A 20,621-nucleotide genomic window follows, 5' to 3' on the forward strand; every position below is an offset into this window, starting at 1 on the left:
CTTACCATAACCAAGTGTTTTTTATGCCTAAACCTAAGCATATGCTGTCCACAGCATGTCACAACTTAAGAGTGAAAATTTAAATCTAAAGAAATGTAGAGTTTGAATGCATTCGCTGGTTATTGAATAGTTAGTACAGAAAAGCCTGGACTCCCAGAGGTAAGACAAGCAGCATACAGTGCTGGAGGCCGAGATAAGTTAGTATACAGACATGTTCTACAAAAGGAAAGCATTTTCTTGCCTTTCTTCACTTGAGACACCACAATTTCCAAATTTTAATGCGACATTTCATTCATGTTAATAACCACAGTTGCAACAGAACACTTTCAACACAGCTTTTGTAATCTTGCGTCTTTCCTGTCTCATTAAAAACAATAAAACACAGTTTGGACAGAGTTTTGCTTTATTTATGGAGAGAAACACATTTTGTCATTAAGACTTACATTTTGTTTGAGTCCACGGACCCAAATAGTCTATTTTTGTATATTTTGGTCTATAAAAGCAATGCTATCCAGTCAGAGTGGATTACAATACTGCAGATCATCACAACACAAAACACTTGCTTTATATTTCCCTTTTTGTACATTGCAGACACATCGGTCTACTCAGACAGGAGACCTATTTCAGAAATGTGACCACTGCATTTCTCAGTATTAGAAAACAACCGTGTGATTAAAATGTTTGTGTGATTTCACCTGAGTATTACACTGTATATGCACAGTTGTGTTCAAATATATGTACCTCTTTACGTTTGTAAGCCAACCAACGATGACATGTTTAAATTATATCGTAGCAGGAACTTCAAGACGTCAAGGGGTTCACCATCATTTGACCACAACTGTTTGTGTGTGTGTGTTTGAACCAATCATCATAACAGGTGCGTCGTGTGCACATCAAAAATCACTTTGGTCTTGATCTTAGCCATTAACAACTGATTCTGAACTTAATATTACATTGACAACATCACTGTGAAAATAGCACTAGTCTAATTTCCATAGGGCTGTTCATTTCAAACAACAGTATGCAAACTGGCCTCAGATACCAAAATTACAATTGGTGAATAATTCAATAGTAAAATAAATCACAATTCAACACACTCTTTGTCAACATACAGGGTTAGTCATTAAATCAACTGCCAACACTCCCAATAAATTCCCATTTTAAAAAGGATCTGTATCGAACACAAATCTGTGTAAAAACTGACAGATCTGCTCTCTGCGTCTCATCTACACACAGGTTTGCGTTTGCTCTTACTCTTAGTTTACATTTTGTGGAAACAAAATCCTTTATCCCCTGAAATATAGAATTCATTGCATGACAACCCATGTGTTCAATCACAATAAATTATGTTTGACAAGCCACCCAAGAATAACTTTGGCATGTTTTATTAGGCAAAATATATTCAAAAATATTGAAATTCCCATTAAAATAGCGCAAAGCGGACATGTCAATTCAGAGGAAATAGATGCACTTAACAAGGGTGCACAGGTTACAACACAGAAATTATCTAAGTATCTGAACAACTTAAGTAACTGTTACTGTTACATTTACAGATTCGCTTTCTATATATACACACACACGTGTGACTATGTACAGAGAGGACATGATGCTTACTGCTGTACACAGGGTAACTGTGCACTGTTATGTAGCACATAAATGTCCCTGTAAATGAACTACTGTACCCAGTAAGAATTAGTACATACCAATGGGCTACTCCCAGTGACACACAGTGTCACAAACATTATGGCATTGATTTTTTTCCCCTTTATTTAAATAAAACTATTTTCATATTATACATTTCATATTTTGTTACATTCAAGGTATAGATACAATTTGTATCAACAAGCAAAAGTCAATTCTAGACATTTGTGGCTTAGTTGTTTGCGGCACTTTCAAAGGGAGGGTGGGGACAGTAAAACACTGGATTGGTACTTTGAAAGTCTTCTGTGGTGATAGTGAGTTTATTTTTAGCCAGGGAGTGGTCTATTGTCCAGCCAAAACACAATGTTCCAGGAAGTAGTGTTAGGAACAAGGCCAAAACTGAGATGTCTCTAATAAAAAATAATTTTTAAAATCAATAAAAGACAGCAACAAAATGCACATCCCTGCATTTCTCTTCCCTCTTTGTTCTTGTGGGCAAAATATCATGACAGAATTTGTGAAAGCAGTCTAACCTGTACAAGGTTCCCACACATTTTCATGGACAACTTTTTCTATGGGTTTACATGGACCCATGATAAAATTTGCATGACCACTTGAAAAAAGAACTTTCAAACTCCCACGCCCTACTTTCAGAGCAGTTAAAAGGAAACTAAAGTGTGCATTGGTTTGCTGAGTGACAACTGAATGCTTTAGGTTGTCTGTCAATTGCTCCATCTCAAAAATGCAGTAGAGTTTAAACGTAGTAATGGAGCATAGATATGGATACCCTGGGATTCATGACCCAACATGTGCCTGGTGTTATTCAAACATATCAGACTCAAACTCTATTCAAACATAATTCCAGCTAGCTGGCATGCCTGGAGGGAGAGATGGAACACTGGAGAAAATAAACGTTACATACGTGATGGTAAACGCATATTAGAGCTTTGTTTATTATGTCAACAGCTACAGAAAATAAATTTGCCGTTTTTACATTACATGGAAGGTTATCCATGGATAAGATAACTGTGACAATATCTTGACTCTTCCATGCCTGGAAAACAAGATTTTGGCATTCCATGACTTTTCCACCATGTCCATGACTGTGGGAACCCTGCTTTCAGGATGAACAGCTACCATCAATACTATTTCAGCATTAGGAACACACATTTAACAATCACTGGGCTTTGAATTTGCTCTAATACTTGTCGAGCCCACACTGTCCACAAGTGCATTTCATCTAATGACAGAAGTGCAAGCACTGTGGCACTGGGCCAGAAATAGTAACTTGAAGTTTGTGAGCAAAATCAGCAGGTCAAATGAAATCATGTGCACACTTCTTTATAAAGGCATAAACTAATCGGGTTTTAAGGACAATATAACGGGATCTATCCAAGTTTGAATTGATTTGGCATTCATTTCATGGACAATAAATCCTATGTATAATGTAGCTATACAAAGTTTAATTTGTCATAAACTGTTAAAGCTACCGTGCATGTGTGTGTGAACATCACTCAATCCACAATTTACACCACAATTCAGTTCATCAGGGCAATAGACTATTTCAGTGTTCAGGTTAAAGAAGGATCTCACTATCACCAAGAAACATATTCCAGTACCATATTAATAAAGTCAAAACACTACTAATGTTAATTTGGCCTAATTTGGAGTTATTTCTTTTAGCAGTGACAGCTAGTACTTCACTCTGTTTGCACTAAAAGCATGTTTTTTTTCTTTTTAATCTATGACAATTCAACTATCTCAAGGGAAAAGGATGGCACGCAAACTTTTAGCCAAATGCCAGAAACAACCTTGACAGCAGCCTTGCAATCTGATTGTTTCACATGAAGAAACATTTAGGCAGTTTGTTTCACCTTCTCATGAACAGACAGCCGGCCTTAAGTGGCCTCGTCTTTTTTCATGAAAAAACAAAGTCAGCAAAGCCCAAAATCCATATGGGCAAAACACATTCAAATGTTGTTTTTTTTCTTTATGTCTGTTCATATACCACGGTTGTACCTAAACATTATAAAGAAATATAGATTTTTGAAGCACCACCAATGAGACAAAGTCAGGCTCACACAATTAGCCCTGTTAAAGAGTAATACCACTCAGTTTAAAAAGTATTGGACAATTTTTCTCTGTAATCACGAACACTTTCCTAAATCAAATGACAAATATAATAAAGGTCTGTGATGTCCTGCTCTGTTGACTACAGATAGGAGTGTCTGAGCTCAGCCTCACTTTCCTTTTAATGTTTTTATGAAGATAATAAAACACCAACAAAACAGACACCTCCCTAATGCATTTGTTATTTTACTTACAATTGAATCATAATACAAATCTGAAATCAAACATCAGGGGGGAGCTCCTCCCTTTCACAGGCATGTGATACTACACTAAATTTGTAATGTTCAGTCATGCAATCCAATAGTTGGCCTAGAGGGACCAATCCTGAAATTAAGTGGCATTTCCCTTTAAATGCACTCAAAGCATGATCTTGCTATTAGGGTTGGCTTTACATGTTACTACCTCTCTGCAGTTGTAAGCTGAATGTTTCATGTGGCACGTTGTCCTGAGGGCGGGAGGGAGGGAGTAGAGAAAAGGCAACGGATCATTAGAATCAGGGGGGTTAATCCTCTTGGGAGCATGAATGTGCTTAGCATTAGTTCATATTTCTTGTGAATAAGTAATAGGTTTGACCTAATGACCTGGAGGCCAAAGCAGATGTCAAGATTAGCATCCAACATTAGCACCCTTAGGCTCATGGGTAGAATTTAAAGGTCTAATAAAGATCACTGGCTCAACAACTGCCAGAAAATCTGCACTTAATGAAATTATGGGCAACTCAAACATCCATTTTTGTTTTTGGATGCATCCTTATAGACACCAGCATGACTTCACTGACTGAAGCTGCATCATGTAAAGCCATCCTATTAGCCCAATATTCTAGATCTCAAGGTGCATAACAAGGATATACACAAAAAGTAAAAAGTTTTGCAATGCCATCTCCACGTTTCTACTGTACATAACTAACTTTAAGGTACTACATGTTACATGTAGGATTTTCACAAAATATATCACTACTAGATCAGAGTAGACTCTTGCCAGTAACCACTGGTTTTTGGCAGGGAGAGACTGAATATTAGAAAATTGAAAGCATCCTGAGAGCAATGTGCTGCAAGGCACAGCCAAAACCTTCCATGATCCTTGGAGACTGGCTGCATGTATGCGTACTGTACATCTATATTCAAGCAATTCAGCCTCCTGTAAAAAGCCATACACTAAGTTTCATCTTCGACATGCTTATAGCATTCACTTCATTTTTTTTATACAATTATTGAAACTTCATACTCTACAAGATATAACAAAATGAGTCCAATATTTAACTCATTCCCAGGCCTGACTGTATCAGCCAGATTCTTCTCATATTATCAGACAAATATAACATCAGTTAAATATTCAGTCTGTTGCAGAAATGCTTGTGCAAACATTTAAACTGTGATGGTAAACACTGTTTCCATCTCTAATAGTAAATTTCTACGACTTGTTCCTACCTAAGTCACATCACAGTCTGGTGAAATGAATTCATGAAGTTTCACTACGTCTACATGCACATAAGAAACCAGGCCACTGCCAGAAGTCAGGTTAAGGCATCAAACTGGGCAACTCGTTTAGATGCGCTGCAATAGTCCGATTTATATAAAACCACAATTTACATGCAATTAACCATCCCTCCTCCATATTTTGAGCGTACCTAATATGTTATATAAACTTTTTAAATGATAGGACACTGCCACATTGATATATTTTTTTGATTAGAGTATCAAAAGTAGCATGTTTAACAGTGTGAATGTGTTTTAATTTAATAAATCCTTTACTGTTCATCCGTGGAACCAACTTAACCTCATTCAACAAACTAGATCATTTACATTTAGAATAGGATAATCATTAGGTTTGTTCAGCAAAGACTGGACTTTGGATGTAATTACTCTTGATGCACGGGCATACGTAACAATACTGCCTTTAATACTGCTGGATTAATGCCACAGTGATGACACATTTCCTGACCTGGGTCTCTGTCATGTACATTAGCATGTCCAAAAAAAAAAAAAAAAACTAAGAAAACATAGAAATGGCCAAATTCCATCAGAAATCTAGCTGGGTTAACCAAGTTTCTCTTCATCTTTTAACCTGATAAAGGGTTTTCATCTCTCATGTAGGCAACAGGAATCAGGTTTAGAGTTTCAATAGGTAATCAATTAATGGCCTGGTTTTCAACAATTAAACTCATTACTAACTAATTTGAAAAGGAAATAATCAGTCATTTTTTAAGGAAACAAAAGTCAAAAATCTCTGATCCCAGTATCTTAAATATGAATGTGTTCTGGTTTCTTTGCTCCTCTATGACAGTAGACTGAATATCTCTGGGTTGTGGACGAAAGACATCTGAACACGTTGCCTTGGGCTTTGGGAAACACTGATCAACATCTTTTTTGTTTTGTTTTTTACAATTTTCTGACATTTTATAGACCAAACAATAAATCGATTATCAATAAAATAATGGACAGATTAATCGACGATGGAAATAATCGCTAGTTGCAGCCCTAATTAAGTCACTCAGAAAAGCAGGAAATCATCAGACTGCTTAAGTGCATGTAAAAGTAGTCTTTGAAATGAAATGAAACCTGCTCCTGAAAACACACTGCTCCACTGACAACTTGAAGAAGTCCATTAGAGCTACTGTTTGAAACAAAGATACTTTGAATATTTTCACATTGAAAAGAATCAGCACAACAAATTTGACAAATATATAAATAGGAAAATCTTGGATGTAGCATCCAATAAAATCAGAAAGGTAACTATACAGTACACTATAGGAAATTATCCAAACACAGATGTTAGTTTATACTGTAATCCAATCGATTCTGTGAACCAAAATGTAAAGTTATGTAGAATACTGACACTATATAAATTCTGTCTTTTTTTGGCATTATTTAGCAGCTTATAAATGACTTTGAAATAATGGCTTTTGTGTGATTATATGTACATAGATATGTGCACATGTATACAAGTCAAATCTCCTTTTTGGCTTGCTTTGTGCACTGTCAAATTCTACCAAAATAGTAGCTTTGTTAAGTGAGGCTGAGAAAATATATCTCTTTAGATACTGAGATAGTGCTTTACATTTGAAAATAGGAGGCTTCAATGACTAAGACGCTCATTGAAACCAATCAGACAATGACTAAAGCGTGAGGTCATTCAGATATAAGGCCATTAAATGTCATAGTTCATGCTGTGAGGTATGTAACTACCTCCCTCTTACTGATCTTCAAAATAAATGCACAAAAAAAGTCACAAGAATTATTTACAGCAGAGGCAGACCTAAGCAAGGTTATTTATAGTTCCACTGCACCAGAAACACTTTAGATGCCTTTCATAACACATTCACAGGACCTGAACAAGATCTTCATAAAAGCTACATGGTGTACAAAAGTCAGTGTACTCTTATGTCAGATTTAATAAGGCAAATGTGGGAGGCAGAGTTATTACTTCCTGCCCGGACTACGTTGCCATGTAGCTAACCTGTTTATTGTTCCACTTAGTTCACATGGACTCAAAAGAGGACAAGGTTCAGTCTTACACTAGCTAGCTACATTAGTTCGGATTAGATTATGGTTAAAGCTGGATTCAAATTATGATGGGTAATCATCTGACCATCCAAATTATGGAACCCAAAGTAATCAATATTAATTAAATAAAAACAGACAGTGTGAATTAAGCATGAGAATAAAGTAGGGCTGTATTCAACCAAAGAAAATCTTGGTTGATTGAAATTCGACCAACTCTTCAACCAATCAAGTGACCAATGGGGGGAAAAATCTGCATGTTATCTCTAGATGTACTAAATAGGCCACAGTGCACTGAATGCAATCTACCTGGTGGCGCTGTGTGTCTCCCAAAGGGTTTTTTTCCTGTTCACAGAGCTCAACCTTAACACTTGCCCATGGCAAGTGAACTCTGTTCAGGCAAGTGGAATGCCTCAAGTGAAAAATAAGTGTGATCTCCAATGTAATCCGGGAAAAAAAAAAAAAAAAAAAACCCTGCACGTTGCAAGGTTTTTCCACCTAGGCTTCATGCACGAGTCTATCTCACCACTAAGCATTTAACAGGACTGATGAGAAAAATCTGACATACTGGATACTATAGAAGTTCACTTAGGAGTTGATGATGTCATCTACAACATAACAGTACTAACATTAATTATCTCTGTAATGCTGCAAGTGAGAGAGACTCATTATCTTAATTAAAAATGAGAGATGAAAAATGTTTAACTCTGGGTAAAACGCCGAGCACCTCACTGTCACTAGCTGTCCAATCACAGTGGAGAAGGGGTGGGACAAATACCGAAAAAGACCAACACTTTGGTAGTACAGAGGAAAAAACAGCGCTGTACTACGACAACTGTCATTTTCAGCTGGTAAAAGAAACTCTTTGGTGGACACAGTCTTATTAAAGTAATACCGACGGTTGTCTAACCAATGAGAATATGGTCGATCAAGAGCATATCGACCAACCAATCCACTATACAACCAGAAGTTTACAGCCCTAGAATTAAGTGTGTAAAATAAATATATATGTATGTATATATATATATATATATATATATATATATATATATATATGAACCGACAATTTGTGAATAAGAAAAACAATTTTTGGAAAAAACAGAATTTAGAAAAAAAAAGTTTCTCTTAAAACATAAACTCTGAAAATAAGAATGAGTTTTTATTATTTCTTAAATAATTTCACAAATTATTGTTTCATGTATATATTTTACACAATTTATTCCTAATTATTTATTTCATAATTATTTATTTATTTATTTATCTCTTATTTAGCCTCCTTACATAATTTACACAGATCACTTTAAACACTTTCAGAATTGATCTGAGAGACATTAAACAGTCCTGCCAAATGTGAGCAGACTTTCTATATATATTTTCTGCAATTAATATTGTTGAACAAAGGTCCAGTTAATCATGGATGTGGGGCAAAGCTGCTATTCCGCTCCTGCCCAGGTGCTATGAATGTGTTATGAACCAGCTGTGTCATAAGGGGTTACCTTAAGTCAGCTGCACCACCCTTCATAGAAAAACATAGCTTTCAAATGTGAAACATCTTACAATTCAAGATAAACTTATTAGACAAACTTCCTCTATGCTGATTACTTCTACGTCATCTTAGTGATGTAAAATCTTATTTCCCACCCGAGACATTTTAAAAAAAAACTCCTGAGGGCAGATGTTGCACATGCAGCAACATTTAATAAGTGCCTATCTTTGCAATCAAAATCTGTCTCTCCCTTAATCACATCACCTTTGAATGTTTAATAAGATTAACTGCTTAATGGCATGACCTCAGTTTTGTAACAATGACGGCGGCAAGTTGTTGTGGATCTGTCAAATGAGGGTTCTTCTCCATTACTGAGTGGACTACGTAAGCAGGAAAGATGTTACAAAGGTTCCGATATGTTTGATACTGGTGGTCTGGGATGACATACCGCTCTTGGTGTTCAGCTGCAGATGGCATCTCCCATGGTGAGTTCCAGATTTGTTCCATTTTATCTGGCATACTGCGGACCATCACCCGCTCACAACACGGCATCAGGCTGTTACTCAAAGGATATGAATGATATCCAAAGGACTCGTTACCACAAGGCAGAGGGTCCCAGCTTGCATGCTGCTCGCGGCACAGTGGAGGTCGCCTCTGTCTCATTGGGTTGCTATCATATAGCCTTGAATCTGATATGCTATCCATACGAGTCATGCCAAGAGACCGTGTGGGTTGTGAGGACAAAGGTGGGAGGACATTCTGAGTGAGGGGATAGTCTCCAGGACAGCTGGACCTGGCTCCCACTGCAACATGCTGGATATGTGGTGCTAGGTGAGATCCAGACTGTTTACGGGGGCCCTGCTTGGGTTCCTCAGGTCCGTAACTCTGTACCCTGGTCAGTGCTTCATGACGAAACCCATGGGAGAAAGCTTGCATCCTTCCCTGTGCCGGAGACTGCTGCTGCTGCCCCTTCATGCTCTCCTCTAAGCTACTGTCCACAGAGCTTGGGTACAGATCCCCATAAGAGGAGAAGGAGTCACTATTCGAATGGCTGAGGCAGGATTCAGGGCAGTGGCTGGGATTTCTCTGATACACACCATGCTCGTGCTCCATGCTACAGAAACTGTCGACATTATGCATGCTGCTCATGCTCATAGTTGAAAAATCACTGTGCAGTGAATAATATCCATGGTCGCTAACTGAGTCATACTTTGGGAACTGTTCACTGTACGTAATAGAGGCGCCATGACTATTGGTAACTAAAATAGGGGGGTACTGTACACTAGACATGTGCTCCAGGGAACTGTGTGAGAACTGCAAAGAACCTGGCACTGGGCTGCTGGCTGATCGTGTGTTCAAGGCCCCAGCTGCGTGGCTCTTGGCAGGCTGCATGGTGGGCACACTGAGAGCAGACACAAGGGAAGGCACTGAATTTGTCTCAGACTTCCTAACAACTGACAGTGCCTCTGGAGGTTCACAGGCCACTGAGCGAATACTGGGGTCAGACTGACGTTTGGGCGCCACACGTTTGACCTCAGAGTTGCTGTCCCCCTTTACAGTTGCTGGACCAGTTCCACATTTAGCTAAAGCCCCCTCACTCATCGTCTTCACTGCAGACAATTTGGCAAAAGCCCGTAGTTCATCAGCCACTGACCGCTGTGGCTGGTTCACACGCTCTGGATGATAGTACTTGCACTTATGTCCATATGTGCACTTTTTCCCTTATTTGAAGAAAGAGTAGAGCGAGTCAAGAAAAGTTTAAATTATGCAGACAAAAATGCAACATCATTCAGACATTGATCGATAAGACATTTAGGCAACTCACCATAGGGGCAAGGTTGTTTTTTGTGCTCTGGAACAACAGGACGCTTGCGAAGAAAGTTTTCTAAGCTTGGGCCATGTCTTCCCAGTGGATCATCAGGCGGCATAAACCTGTTAAAAATAGTCATTCAAAAATATTTATTAGTAAATGTCAGTTTTATTATTTCGAGGATAAAGAGTTGCTGCCAGAAAACAGAATTAATAACTGGTCTCCCTGATCTTCTAATAAGCAAAGGTCAGAAATATGATCACTTAATAATTGTCACGCAGAAAACGTTCTGAATAAATGACCATGAACGTACCAACTTTGATATTAAAATTGTTTGTACTGTTGTGGGGTAGATATAGACCATATATTCAAAATCTATGACTAATCTCATGGGGTTCAAAGAGTCCCAGACTGCATTATTACATATTTTCACCTGACTTAAGAATAAATCATGGTTTCTTACTTGTCATTGACAAACGAGTACATCAGGAGACGCTCTTCTATGAACTTCTTCCACTCTGGCTTTTCATTTTGCAAGTCCCTGTAGTTGTCATTCGACACAATAATTCCATCAGAATCATAAGACAGCTTCACTATGAAGCGATCATCGTAGCACACCACTCTCCTTCCTTGAACTCTCCGAGATGGGGTGAAAACCAAGATCTTCTCTTTTTCCAGCTTGCGTAGTATTTCTTGATCTGAAAAAGAGGTTTCAAGTAAGGTGTAATTTTGATTAATAGCAGCATTAATAACAGTTACAGGTCACATCCATGTCTGTCCAGACTCATATGTAGCCATGACAGCTGACAATGCTTCAAATATGGATGTTGCTGCAAAGAAGCTACATATTCTTAAACATGGATGCTTCACAGACATCTTCAACCTAGCAGCAAAGAAGACCTATACAGTCAGCACAGTTTCAAGATTAGTGTTACCAATTCAGTATCTGACCAAGATAGTTATGGTGTTGAATAATGGCCAGAAAAGTGTTTCTGCAGAACATTATGATGTCACAGTGAAGTTGACCTTTGACCTTTTGGATATAACATGTCATTGCTTCATCATTTTGTTCTATTAGATATTTATGTGAAATTTGGTCATAATTAGTGTATGAATCACAGAGTTGTGGCCAAAAACATGTTTTGTGAGGTCACAGTGACCTTGACCATTGACCCCAAAATCTTATCAGTTCATACTTGAGTCCAAGTGGACATTAGTACCAAATTTGAAGAAATTCCCTCAAGGCCTTTTTGAGATACCGCGTTCACGAGAACAAGCCAGATGAAAGGTCACAGTGCCTTTTTTTTTTTTTGTTAAAGATATTTTTTGCCTTTAATCGATAGGAAAGCTAAGCGTGAAAGGAGAGAGAGAGAGGAAATGACATGCAGCAAAGGGCCACAGGCTGGAGTCAACCCTTGGCCGCTGCGGCAACAGCCTTGTACATGGGGAGCCTGCTCTATCCACTAAAGCCAGGTGCAGAACCACACATTGATGGATTGATGCTGACCGGAAGTCATTCATTCCAATGGAGATGAAAATGACGGATAGTAACGGACTAGCGCACAGCACAGCAGTGGTTCCGTTGACCATCGGACCGTGGAGGCATTGGATTTTTACTACTCAGGCGTTGACAACATGGGAGAAACGGAGCGTTACGGTGCCGGAAGTAGGAAATAAATTGCAATCGCAGTTGTTGTAAACAAACAATATCTTATTTATTTATGCAAAAGAAAAATAAGCATAAGCTTTTGGCATTGGGGAAACGCTCCGTTAAAACAGGAAAAATAGGTTGTGCAACCAGCGTAAGCCACCGACGCCCCAAGGTCACAGTGACTTTGACCTTTGACCACAAAAATCTAATTAGTTAATCACTGCCTCCAAGTGGACGTTTGTGGCAAATTTAAAGAAATTCCCTCAAGGTGTTCTTAAAAAAAAAAATCACATTCACTAGAATGGGACGGACAACACTTAAACATGTCAATGCATCAGGCCACAGCTATTGATAGTGCGGAGGCATAAAAACAAAAGCAGAAGGCTAAACACATCTGAAAGAGAAAATGGGCGGGAAGACATGGTCATCATGGTTTGTTTATTTTTCCAGCAAGAAATGGAGGTGAAACTTAAAGCTGTCACTTTTAATATCTTTTTGATAAAGCTTATAGTTAGGGCTGGCTCAGGCTTGCCTTGTACCAGCCCCTAGTTAGGCTGACTCAGGCCTAGTCTGCCGGAGGACCCCCTATAATACACCGGGCACCTTCTCTCTCTCTCTCTCTCTCTCTCTCTCTCTCTCTCTCTCTCCTATTACTGCATCTTGCCAACTCAGCCATTCTGGATGTCACTAACTCGGCTTCTTCTCCGGAGCTTTTGTGCTCCACTGTCTCTCAGGTTAACTCTTATTGCAGCAGTGCCTGGATAGTGTGACGTGTGTGGTTGTGCTGCTGCCGTGGTCCTGCCAGATGCCTCCTGCTGCTGCTGTTATCATTAGTCATACTTCTACTGTTANTTTTTTTCCCCGTTAAAGGGTTTTTGGGGGGAGTTTTTCCTTATCCGCTGTGAGGGTCCTAAGGACAGAGGGATGTCATATGCTGTAAAGCCCTGTAAGGCAAATTGTGATTTGTGATACTGGGCTTTATAAATAAAATTGATTGATTGATTGAATATCTGTCAACAATAGTATGCTAGCTAATGTTAGCCTCAAGGACTGGGATGTTTACCATTGCTTGGCAACACCATCAGCACTGGGACTACCATTAGCTTGTAATGCTAAGAGACACTTTTTTCAGACATCAAGTAAAACTGCCAGACCGGTAAGGCCTTTTAAGTGGTGTGTGGTGAAATTGTCTCGTGTGTTTTGCGTCATCTGGTCTTCTTTTGTGATCAGCCTTTATAGAGACCATCCATCAAACTAATCAAAATCAAAATATAGCCTTTAAATGGTATGCATTAATTTATATTATGGTATTTAATCAGTTAAGGCATGGTGAAGAGTGTGACAGTACCCCCTTCTTGCTGACCACCACCACACCACAAGGTCAGGCATCAGTCGTATACATACTGTGATATATAGTTTGACTTGATGCTCTGTCCTACAGTAGGTGCTGATACAAATTTCAACTACAACTTGCAAGCTACTAAGTAAAACTTCAAATAGCAACTGCATAACAAAGAGCTTTACTACCTGTGATGAGGGCGTCAGGCCTTGACTGTTCCTTTCTCCAGGCTGGGACGAACACAGTGATGTCTTTGTGTCCTTTCTCTAAGAACCATTCAACAGCAAGTTGGATACCGCGGCAAGAGAAAACCTCTTTGTTTCCATGGCTAGAAAACAAAAACAGTCCGGTATAAGGAATACTTTTACCTCATGCAATGGACATCCATTAGAGGCAAATGTGTCAGAGCATAGGTGCATTCTGTATGAAGCAAAGACCGATTTAAAGTGAATGATGTTTGTTAGTGTCTTACCTCATTGCCACATTTGAGCCATCAATGACGATGGGCCTGAGGTTATCAAAGCTATCCACAGACTCCTCTTCCACTGACACCTCTGGACTAACAGTCTCCTTAGCACAGGGGGGGCGTGGTACTGACGTGGCCGTACTGCTGCAAGATTGAGTTTCAGGCTCTACTTTGTTTCCAAGCCTTACTAACTCAGCGAGGATGTCGTTAATAAGTGCAGCAGCCCCCAGCTTGTTGAGCACCGTCTCCACCTGCTCTCCCGAATAGCCCAGCTTTAATGCAAATTCCATCTTAGTCTGGTACTCTTTGTCACTGGCAGGCTTGATCCCTGGTGCCACGCTGGTGTCATCCTCACGAAAATCTTGCGCAGTGCTACTCTGGGAAAAACTGGGCCGGTCGAGGCACGGAGAGCGACAGAGCTGTCGGTGCGGTTTTGCAACAGCCAAGGGCTCCCTTTTCTTACACCTGTTCACCTGAACCCTCTGGTGCTGCTGATCTTCTGGTTCGCTTTCTGAGCTGCTTCCATCCTCGGAATCGTCACTGGCATGCTGGGCCTCACTTGAGTCAATGTTCTCCTCCCTGCATGGGTGTTTTTCCATTTTGAGCTTCTCCACCATCGACCATACTGTCATCACGTTCGTCTTGACACCTCAGATTTCCACCCCATGCTTCCTCACCTCCACCGCAACCAGGGACTCATACTCAATGCTGGACTTATGCGCTACAGGCTCTTTGTGAAGAGCCAAAGTAACACGTTCTCCCCTATGTGGGCAGGCAAAACCAAACTATTAAATCCTGAAAGAGAGAAAAAACATAATGAGAAGATTCAATTAGTAATGTGTTCAACTTACAATGAAGCTTAAAATCATTTGGAAAGAAATCATTTGCTTCTGTTCCCATACATACACTTTATTGTATTGGCCCACCCAAAATGATTATTTTTGTATTTCCATATTTCTTACATTCAAAAGTCTACTTTGAAAAGCAGTTAAAAGTGTAACAAGATAGTAGAGTCCAGTAGAAATAAACATTTCGGTCCAACAGCTTATGAAGACAGGCACCTTTTAATGCACAAAGTACATCCACATTGAGCCGGTGAAATTTGTGAACATGGCCTTTTCTCTCCGTTTCAGCCCTCCATTCAGACTAAAAAAGCATTTTTCTTCCCACAAAACAAGTTTTTCTAAACAGACTCCAGAGTTTGGAAACCTTAAAACACCACCTAGTGTTTCATTGTGTATGGGATAAACAGAGCTTTTGCACAACAATGACTTAGAATGGCCCACTGATGGTTGGAGGCTGTGTGCCACAGTGCCAATAAAGTTAAGAGAACAATCTCCAGATGTATCTTAATTTCTCTGTGGTTGTATATTTTAAATGCCAATAAAGCCGATACAAAACAGAGCTGTTACCATTAACCTGGATCACTTTTGATTTTGCTAGACAAACTTTGTGCTAACCTGATAATGCCTGAACAACTTTTATAACAGCAAGCACCCAGTAGCTGTCAATACTGAAGCAAGCAATGCTGATAACAGATTATTTTTCATTCGCCGAAATGAAAACAGTCCTGCAACTTCATGCGAGTATCGCACAATACACATTACAGCAAACCCAATTACTTAAGAAGAATATGCAAAGAAACACATTTCTGTGAAATAAACATCCATCTTGCCAACAGACACATAGAACCCTCTTGTGGCAGGGCGCGCTTTGAGGTTGCACAAAAAAAATTTGCAACTGTATCATGTATTTGACGCTAAATGCAATGGATGAAAGTTGTTTTGCATGAAAACAGTGTTTTAAAATTGAGACAGCTCAATGCAGACACAACTAAAAGTCTTTCGCTCCTTCACCTCCCCACCCTCTACCCCACTTGTGGTAGTCCAATACATTCTCTACTTGTGGGAAACACTGCTATCTTGGGCAAGTGACGAACTTAGGCAGACAAATGGAAAATATTAGTCACCTGCCCAAATTAAGTAAGTTACCAAAAGAGAAAAAAAAAAACACAATAGCGCGGGGAAAACACTGATCTGAATATGTGCATATGCATGTTTCTCCCTGTCTGACTGTGATTTGGTATTTGTGGTTCACACAAGCCAGGTTTAATCTTTTGTTTAGTTTGCATTTTGTGGTAAAACTGGTTGGTTATTTGGTCCGCGATGTCTGTAGGCTACACATTTTGCGTGACTGTCACTCCTGTTCTGAGTAACATGTTAAATGTCACACCTACAAACTCACTGAATCGTACAAATTTACAACCAATGATCTTCTTAAAGCTGGAAGCTATAACTAGCTTTGCCCTCGGTATGCATTGAGAAAGTTACCAACAAACCTGAACAGAATTGTGAAAATTTACCAGTGACAGGTGGTAATAGCATCAGTGTGTGAATATCAAACATTTACTTTGGTAATTTACCACAATAAACACATACATATGAAAAGTAAATTGTCACTGATCTCCTCCTACTTGCAATATGCAAAAATATAGATACTACAGACAACAAAGTCCCCACCCGACTTGCCTGTCTCTCCGGCTAACTGCTCTTTATGTGAAAACCCCAGTCTTCCTACACAAAACATGTCAATGTGCTGCAGAACAACCCTCGCCTCGACTCTATGTGCACAAAAGCCTTACTGGTCTCTCAAGCAACATTCGAGCCAGACACACATGGGGTGAGTGCACGAGTTAACATAACCTGAGACAAAGTGTGGGTTGAACAGTGTATCCCTGCGTCTCCAGCCCTCTGACAGACAATCTGAACTGAACAGAATTCCTTAGGGAGCAAAGCTGTTTCATGATAAAGCAGAGTAGGTCTTCAGGGGAGCCTGCAGTATAAACATGCAACCCTGTCAACAGCTCCAAGTGTTTATTTTTTACATATGAATACTAGTAGTCGAATAATCTTAACAACACGTGCATTAATGAACAGAAACACTAGACTACACTTTCCCCCAGTCTTGCAGAGAGTAGAGTACAGCCAGCTCCAAGCTTCAAGAGGCGCAGCCCATGATGTGCGTTGCTTAGCAACACAGCCTTGTCATCAGCTAACTCCTTTTTACCAGTCACGACTAACACAAACACAGCTCATCATCTCTCTTCAGGCAGTCAGTAAATGCAGAACACTTACAGCTACGCTACAACTCTACACTAAAACTCTTGAGGCAGCATATTTTGCAATAAAAAAAAAATTACATTTCATAGCAAACACTATGTCACGCTTATCAGGTAATTCACAACACTGATCATCATGAAAGACCCTGAAGGTTGATAGAAATTTTGAGGGTCAATCTATAGCTTTAAATGCATACCTTCTAATGGCAGTGTTTTGTGTAGCCTTGCAGCTTCAGTGGCGCACAGTGTCTCCCTGCCGATCACAATTTGTATGGAAGAATGGAGAATAAAGTAAGGTCTGAACATTTAAAACAATTAGCTGAAAATAGAGGGATGATGAGGCACTGTTGTGGAACTCACACAGCCCACTGCCATTTAAGACATTTTATGAGCACATCAATACATGTTTAAGGGAGCAGAGCTCTTCCAATCCTTTCCCTTCCACCTCCAGATTCACAGGCTTAGACTCAGCAAGGCCTCCAGACTCTCTCTGCACATGCACAGGCTCGTGTGGTTCTGTTTCATAGCAACAAGTGAAGCAGGTCCCCGAAGCCATCTTTTACATTGCTGACCCTACATAGTATCCAGTATAAAGCAGGGATAAACTGCACTATAGTCACTGTTGCTTCCATGTACCACTTGGCTAGTTAGCTATTTGAAATTACAAAAAATTTAAAATTAAGTGCAGCCACCACTGTATAAAAATTACCCAGCAGTTATTTTAGATGAGACAGAACAACGACAGAATGGCATGTAAGTGTTACTGTGACAACACAAAGTGTGAAAACACAGTCACTCTGCATTAAGACAGTTATGACATGTACTTTCAGCATGCTTAGCCACTACCTTTAAGCAGACCTATCACTTCAAATCTACAAAAATGAAACGTCCTTGAACAGTGGCTACTGCAACACCTAATCAGTGTGTTCTGTCCTAACAGCATGTGAAGATTATCTGGGCCTTGAAAAAACATCTTCTGAGCGTAAAAGCACAAACATAAATAAGACTGTACATTCTTAGTCATAAATATGCTTCAACAGAACCAAGGTGAAGTCAAGGAAAACTGTCATCCAGGACAATCAACCCAGAAAAACTAATATGAACTTATTTACATTGATCACATGATGGCACAATGCTCCCATCTCACTTTCGACTTATTAGACCAGTGACATCTCTGCTGTTACAAGGGGAAGACTGAATGCTGACTGACGAGTTTTTGACTGCATTTTTTGAGTATGCTTTTGGAAAGACAAGAACACAGACACCAAAATCCTCCATATGACCCCCGTAGATGAACTGTTCAGTGTGTCAAGCTAATCCTTCTCTAAGAAAGGCAGATTTTGCATTTATAAAAAGTTTTGGGGTTTTTTATTGATATGGTCTTACTTTCAACTGCTTATGTTTCTGAATAAACCTCTAAATTATACTTCTATGTGTGCTTGGTTCATCATCTGTGAAAGGATTTTCAGCTGTTACCTTAGTGATGAGCCGTCACTCATTATGTTTACTTGCTATGGAAATGCACTGTAAAAAGTCTACCAAGAAGAAAAGTATAACATGCAAGTGTTTGTGGTCCTTCTTTTTTTTTAAGTACAAATTTAGCAACATTATGTTCTAAAGTACTAAAGTGTTGAGGCACTAGATGATTCATCTTTGCATCTTTAAGTATTAAGATTCACAAACAGACCAATCTCCTTTGCACCACATATACATAAAATACAAATCTATCTATTCTCTATATCGGTATGAATAAATTAATACCTGGAACACAATGATTTCATTAATTGTATGTCATAAACATTGCATTGAATTCTAACCAACTTTGCATTGCTGATGTGACCTTCAACTTTCTTCCATTTATTTAGTGATTTTTAGGTGGAATTTCAACTTTTACAAACATATGCAACAAATTATGTGTTTGAACATGTCGAAAACTAGAATTATTTCAAAGCAAAACTGAGATAATAATCCCTTTAACAGGGAAACATGAACAGTAGGCAAAAAGAAAAGTCAGGATTGAACGATTTTCTAATATTCAGCTAGTTTTGCCCAACAGCCAACTATATACATGTACAACCAAATCCTAACACTGCATCGATCCCAATGACAGTGAGCATACAGGAAACATCCTGAACTGTTGAATTAACGTCATTTGTTGCACTTACTGCATTCATCAGCTAACTAGTTTATACGTCAATACAAAAAAAACCTGAAGTGCCAGATATCATTAGCAACAGCATCATGAGTTGAGAGGGATGAAATGAAGGAAGGTTAAACAATATGACAGTAAAAGAGACATTAAGCCAACAAGACACTTTTTCAAATACCGTTATCACATTACTGCTGCACACGGCGACACCTTTGTGAGTGAATTTGACACGAGATAACTGGTTTGACATCCTTAGGCCCCGAGTTACGGTTAGCACACGCTAGCATGCTAGTCTACCGTTACTTGGCCAGCTGGAGAACCAACATTTTAGCTACGTAAACTAACCGGCCTTCTTCGGTTTACCTCAGTTTCTAGAGAGCCATTATACAGCTGTTATAACAAGCTAACACTAACTACCAAGCTTGTCAGGCAACCCGGTTTCTATTTAGTAAACGATAGAAGAGCTACGTGGTTAGCTAGCACACGGTAATATCCAACTCAGTGGCTCCACAGGCTAACTTAAACGTCTGGTTGCTAATGGTAGTTAGCATTAGCTGCTGAGCGTGTGCTAACATTTTTGCCAGAATACTACTGTAACTTGAGATAAAGTTGACGTTCATTTAATATGTCAGAGAGAGGTGAAACCACAGCAATACGTCATTATTCTCTACATAATCTGCACGTATATCACTGCTATCGTTGACTTCAAACGGTGCTCATCTCACCTTGTTGCTGTCATCCTCCTCGCCTGTAACAGTTATGTTTTGCTGCCATTGGCGCTGTCGCAGTTTGGTCAGGGTTGCCAGATAACGCGAGGGAAACAAGTAACCAAAGCGGTGAAAAGACACCGGGGTCATACCACCGTTACAAACTTGATTTCTACCCCTCGCTACTTTATCAGACGTTTCATCCACCAAGGGCTTTTATGATGCTTTGTTTGTGGTTTGTAGGGACTTTTCCCTTTGCAAACATGCAAGGTCAGATTTGTCATTGATTCCACCTTCTTAAAACGGGAATAAATTTACCATGAAATCAAACTGGATGTGCATTATAATAAAATGTGGTACTGACTATTTCTATTTAGGCAGACAATAACTAAACCTACTCTCTTGCATTGAGATACTACTAATTCCCATTCAGTTGATAATCAGAATAGTACTCAAACTTAATGTATTTTTTATGATAAATTATGTATATGTTGCACATGCATACACAAGACACGTGTCAGTGATTTTTGCATAGACCCCCAGCAAGACAGTTCTGGATTTGACTGAGCACTTTCATGTACATGCTCTACTCAGGTGTTCAGGTGTACTTGAAACTGAATGTGT

The 20,621-nt window shown here is 39.3% G+C and overlaps 1 protein-coding gene across 2 annotated transcripts; it reads right to left on the bottom strand.

Moving 5' to 3' along the window:
• Positions 1–394: 394 nt before the first annotated feature.
• On the bottom strand, positions 395–20,085 carry zc3h12b (zinc finger CCCH-type containing 12B). 2 transcript variants are annotated; one of them, XM_050040437.1, is made up of 6 exons: positions 20,016–20,085; positions 14,030–14,818; positions 13,746–13,885; positions 11,031–11,265; positions 10,583–10,689; positions 395–10,478 (listed from the first exon to the last, which is right to left on the bottom strand). In XM_050040437.1, the coding sequence occupies exons 2-6, from the start codon at positions 14,653–14,655 to the stop codon at positions 9,049–9,051; spliced, it is 2,538 nt and encodes an 845-aa protein (XP_049896394.1). In that variant the 5' UTR covers positions 14,656–14,818; positions 20,016–20,085; the 3' UTR covers positions 395–9,048. The 2 variants fall into 2 exon arrangements, with proteins under 2 accessions (XP_049896394.1, XP_049896393.1); XM_050040436.1 differs by lacking the exon at positions 20,016–20,085 and adding an exon at positions 19,469–19,990.
• Positions 20,086–20,621: the final 536 nt, after the last annotated feature.

The sequence above is a fragment of the Epinephelus moara genome, chromosome 3 (assembly GCF_006386435.1).
Source record: "Epinephelus moara isolate mb chromosome 3, YSFRI_EMoa_1.0, whole genome shotgun sequence".
Lineage (NCBI taxonomy): Eukaryota > Metazoa > Chordata > Actinopteri > Perciformes > Serranidae > Epinephelus > Epinephelus moara.

Excerpts from the sequence above, each read along its gene's own strand:
- zc3h12b (XM_050040437.1), bottom strand. The coding sequence starts at position 14,655 with ATGACAGTATGGTCGATGGTGGAGAAGCTCAAAATGGAAAAACACCCA. Across the intron at positions 13,886-14,029 it reads GGCTCAAATGTGGCAATGAG|CCATGGAAACAAAGAGGTTT; the intron begins GTAAGACACTAA and ends TTTGTTTTCTAG. Across the intron at positions 10,690-11,030 it reads TACTCGTTTGTCAATGACAA|GTTTATGCCGCCTGATGATC; the intron begins GTAAGAAACCAT and ends TATTTTTAACAG.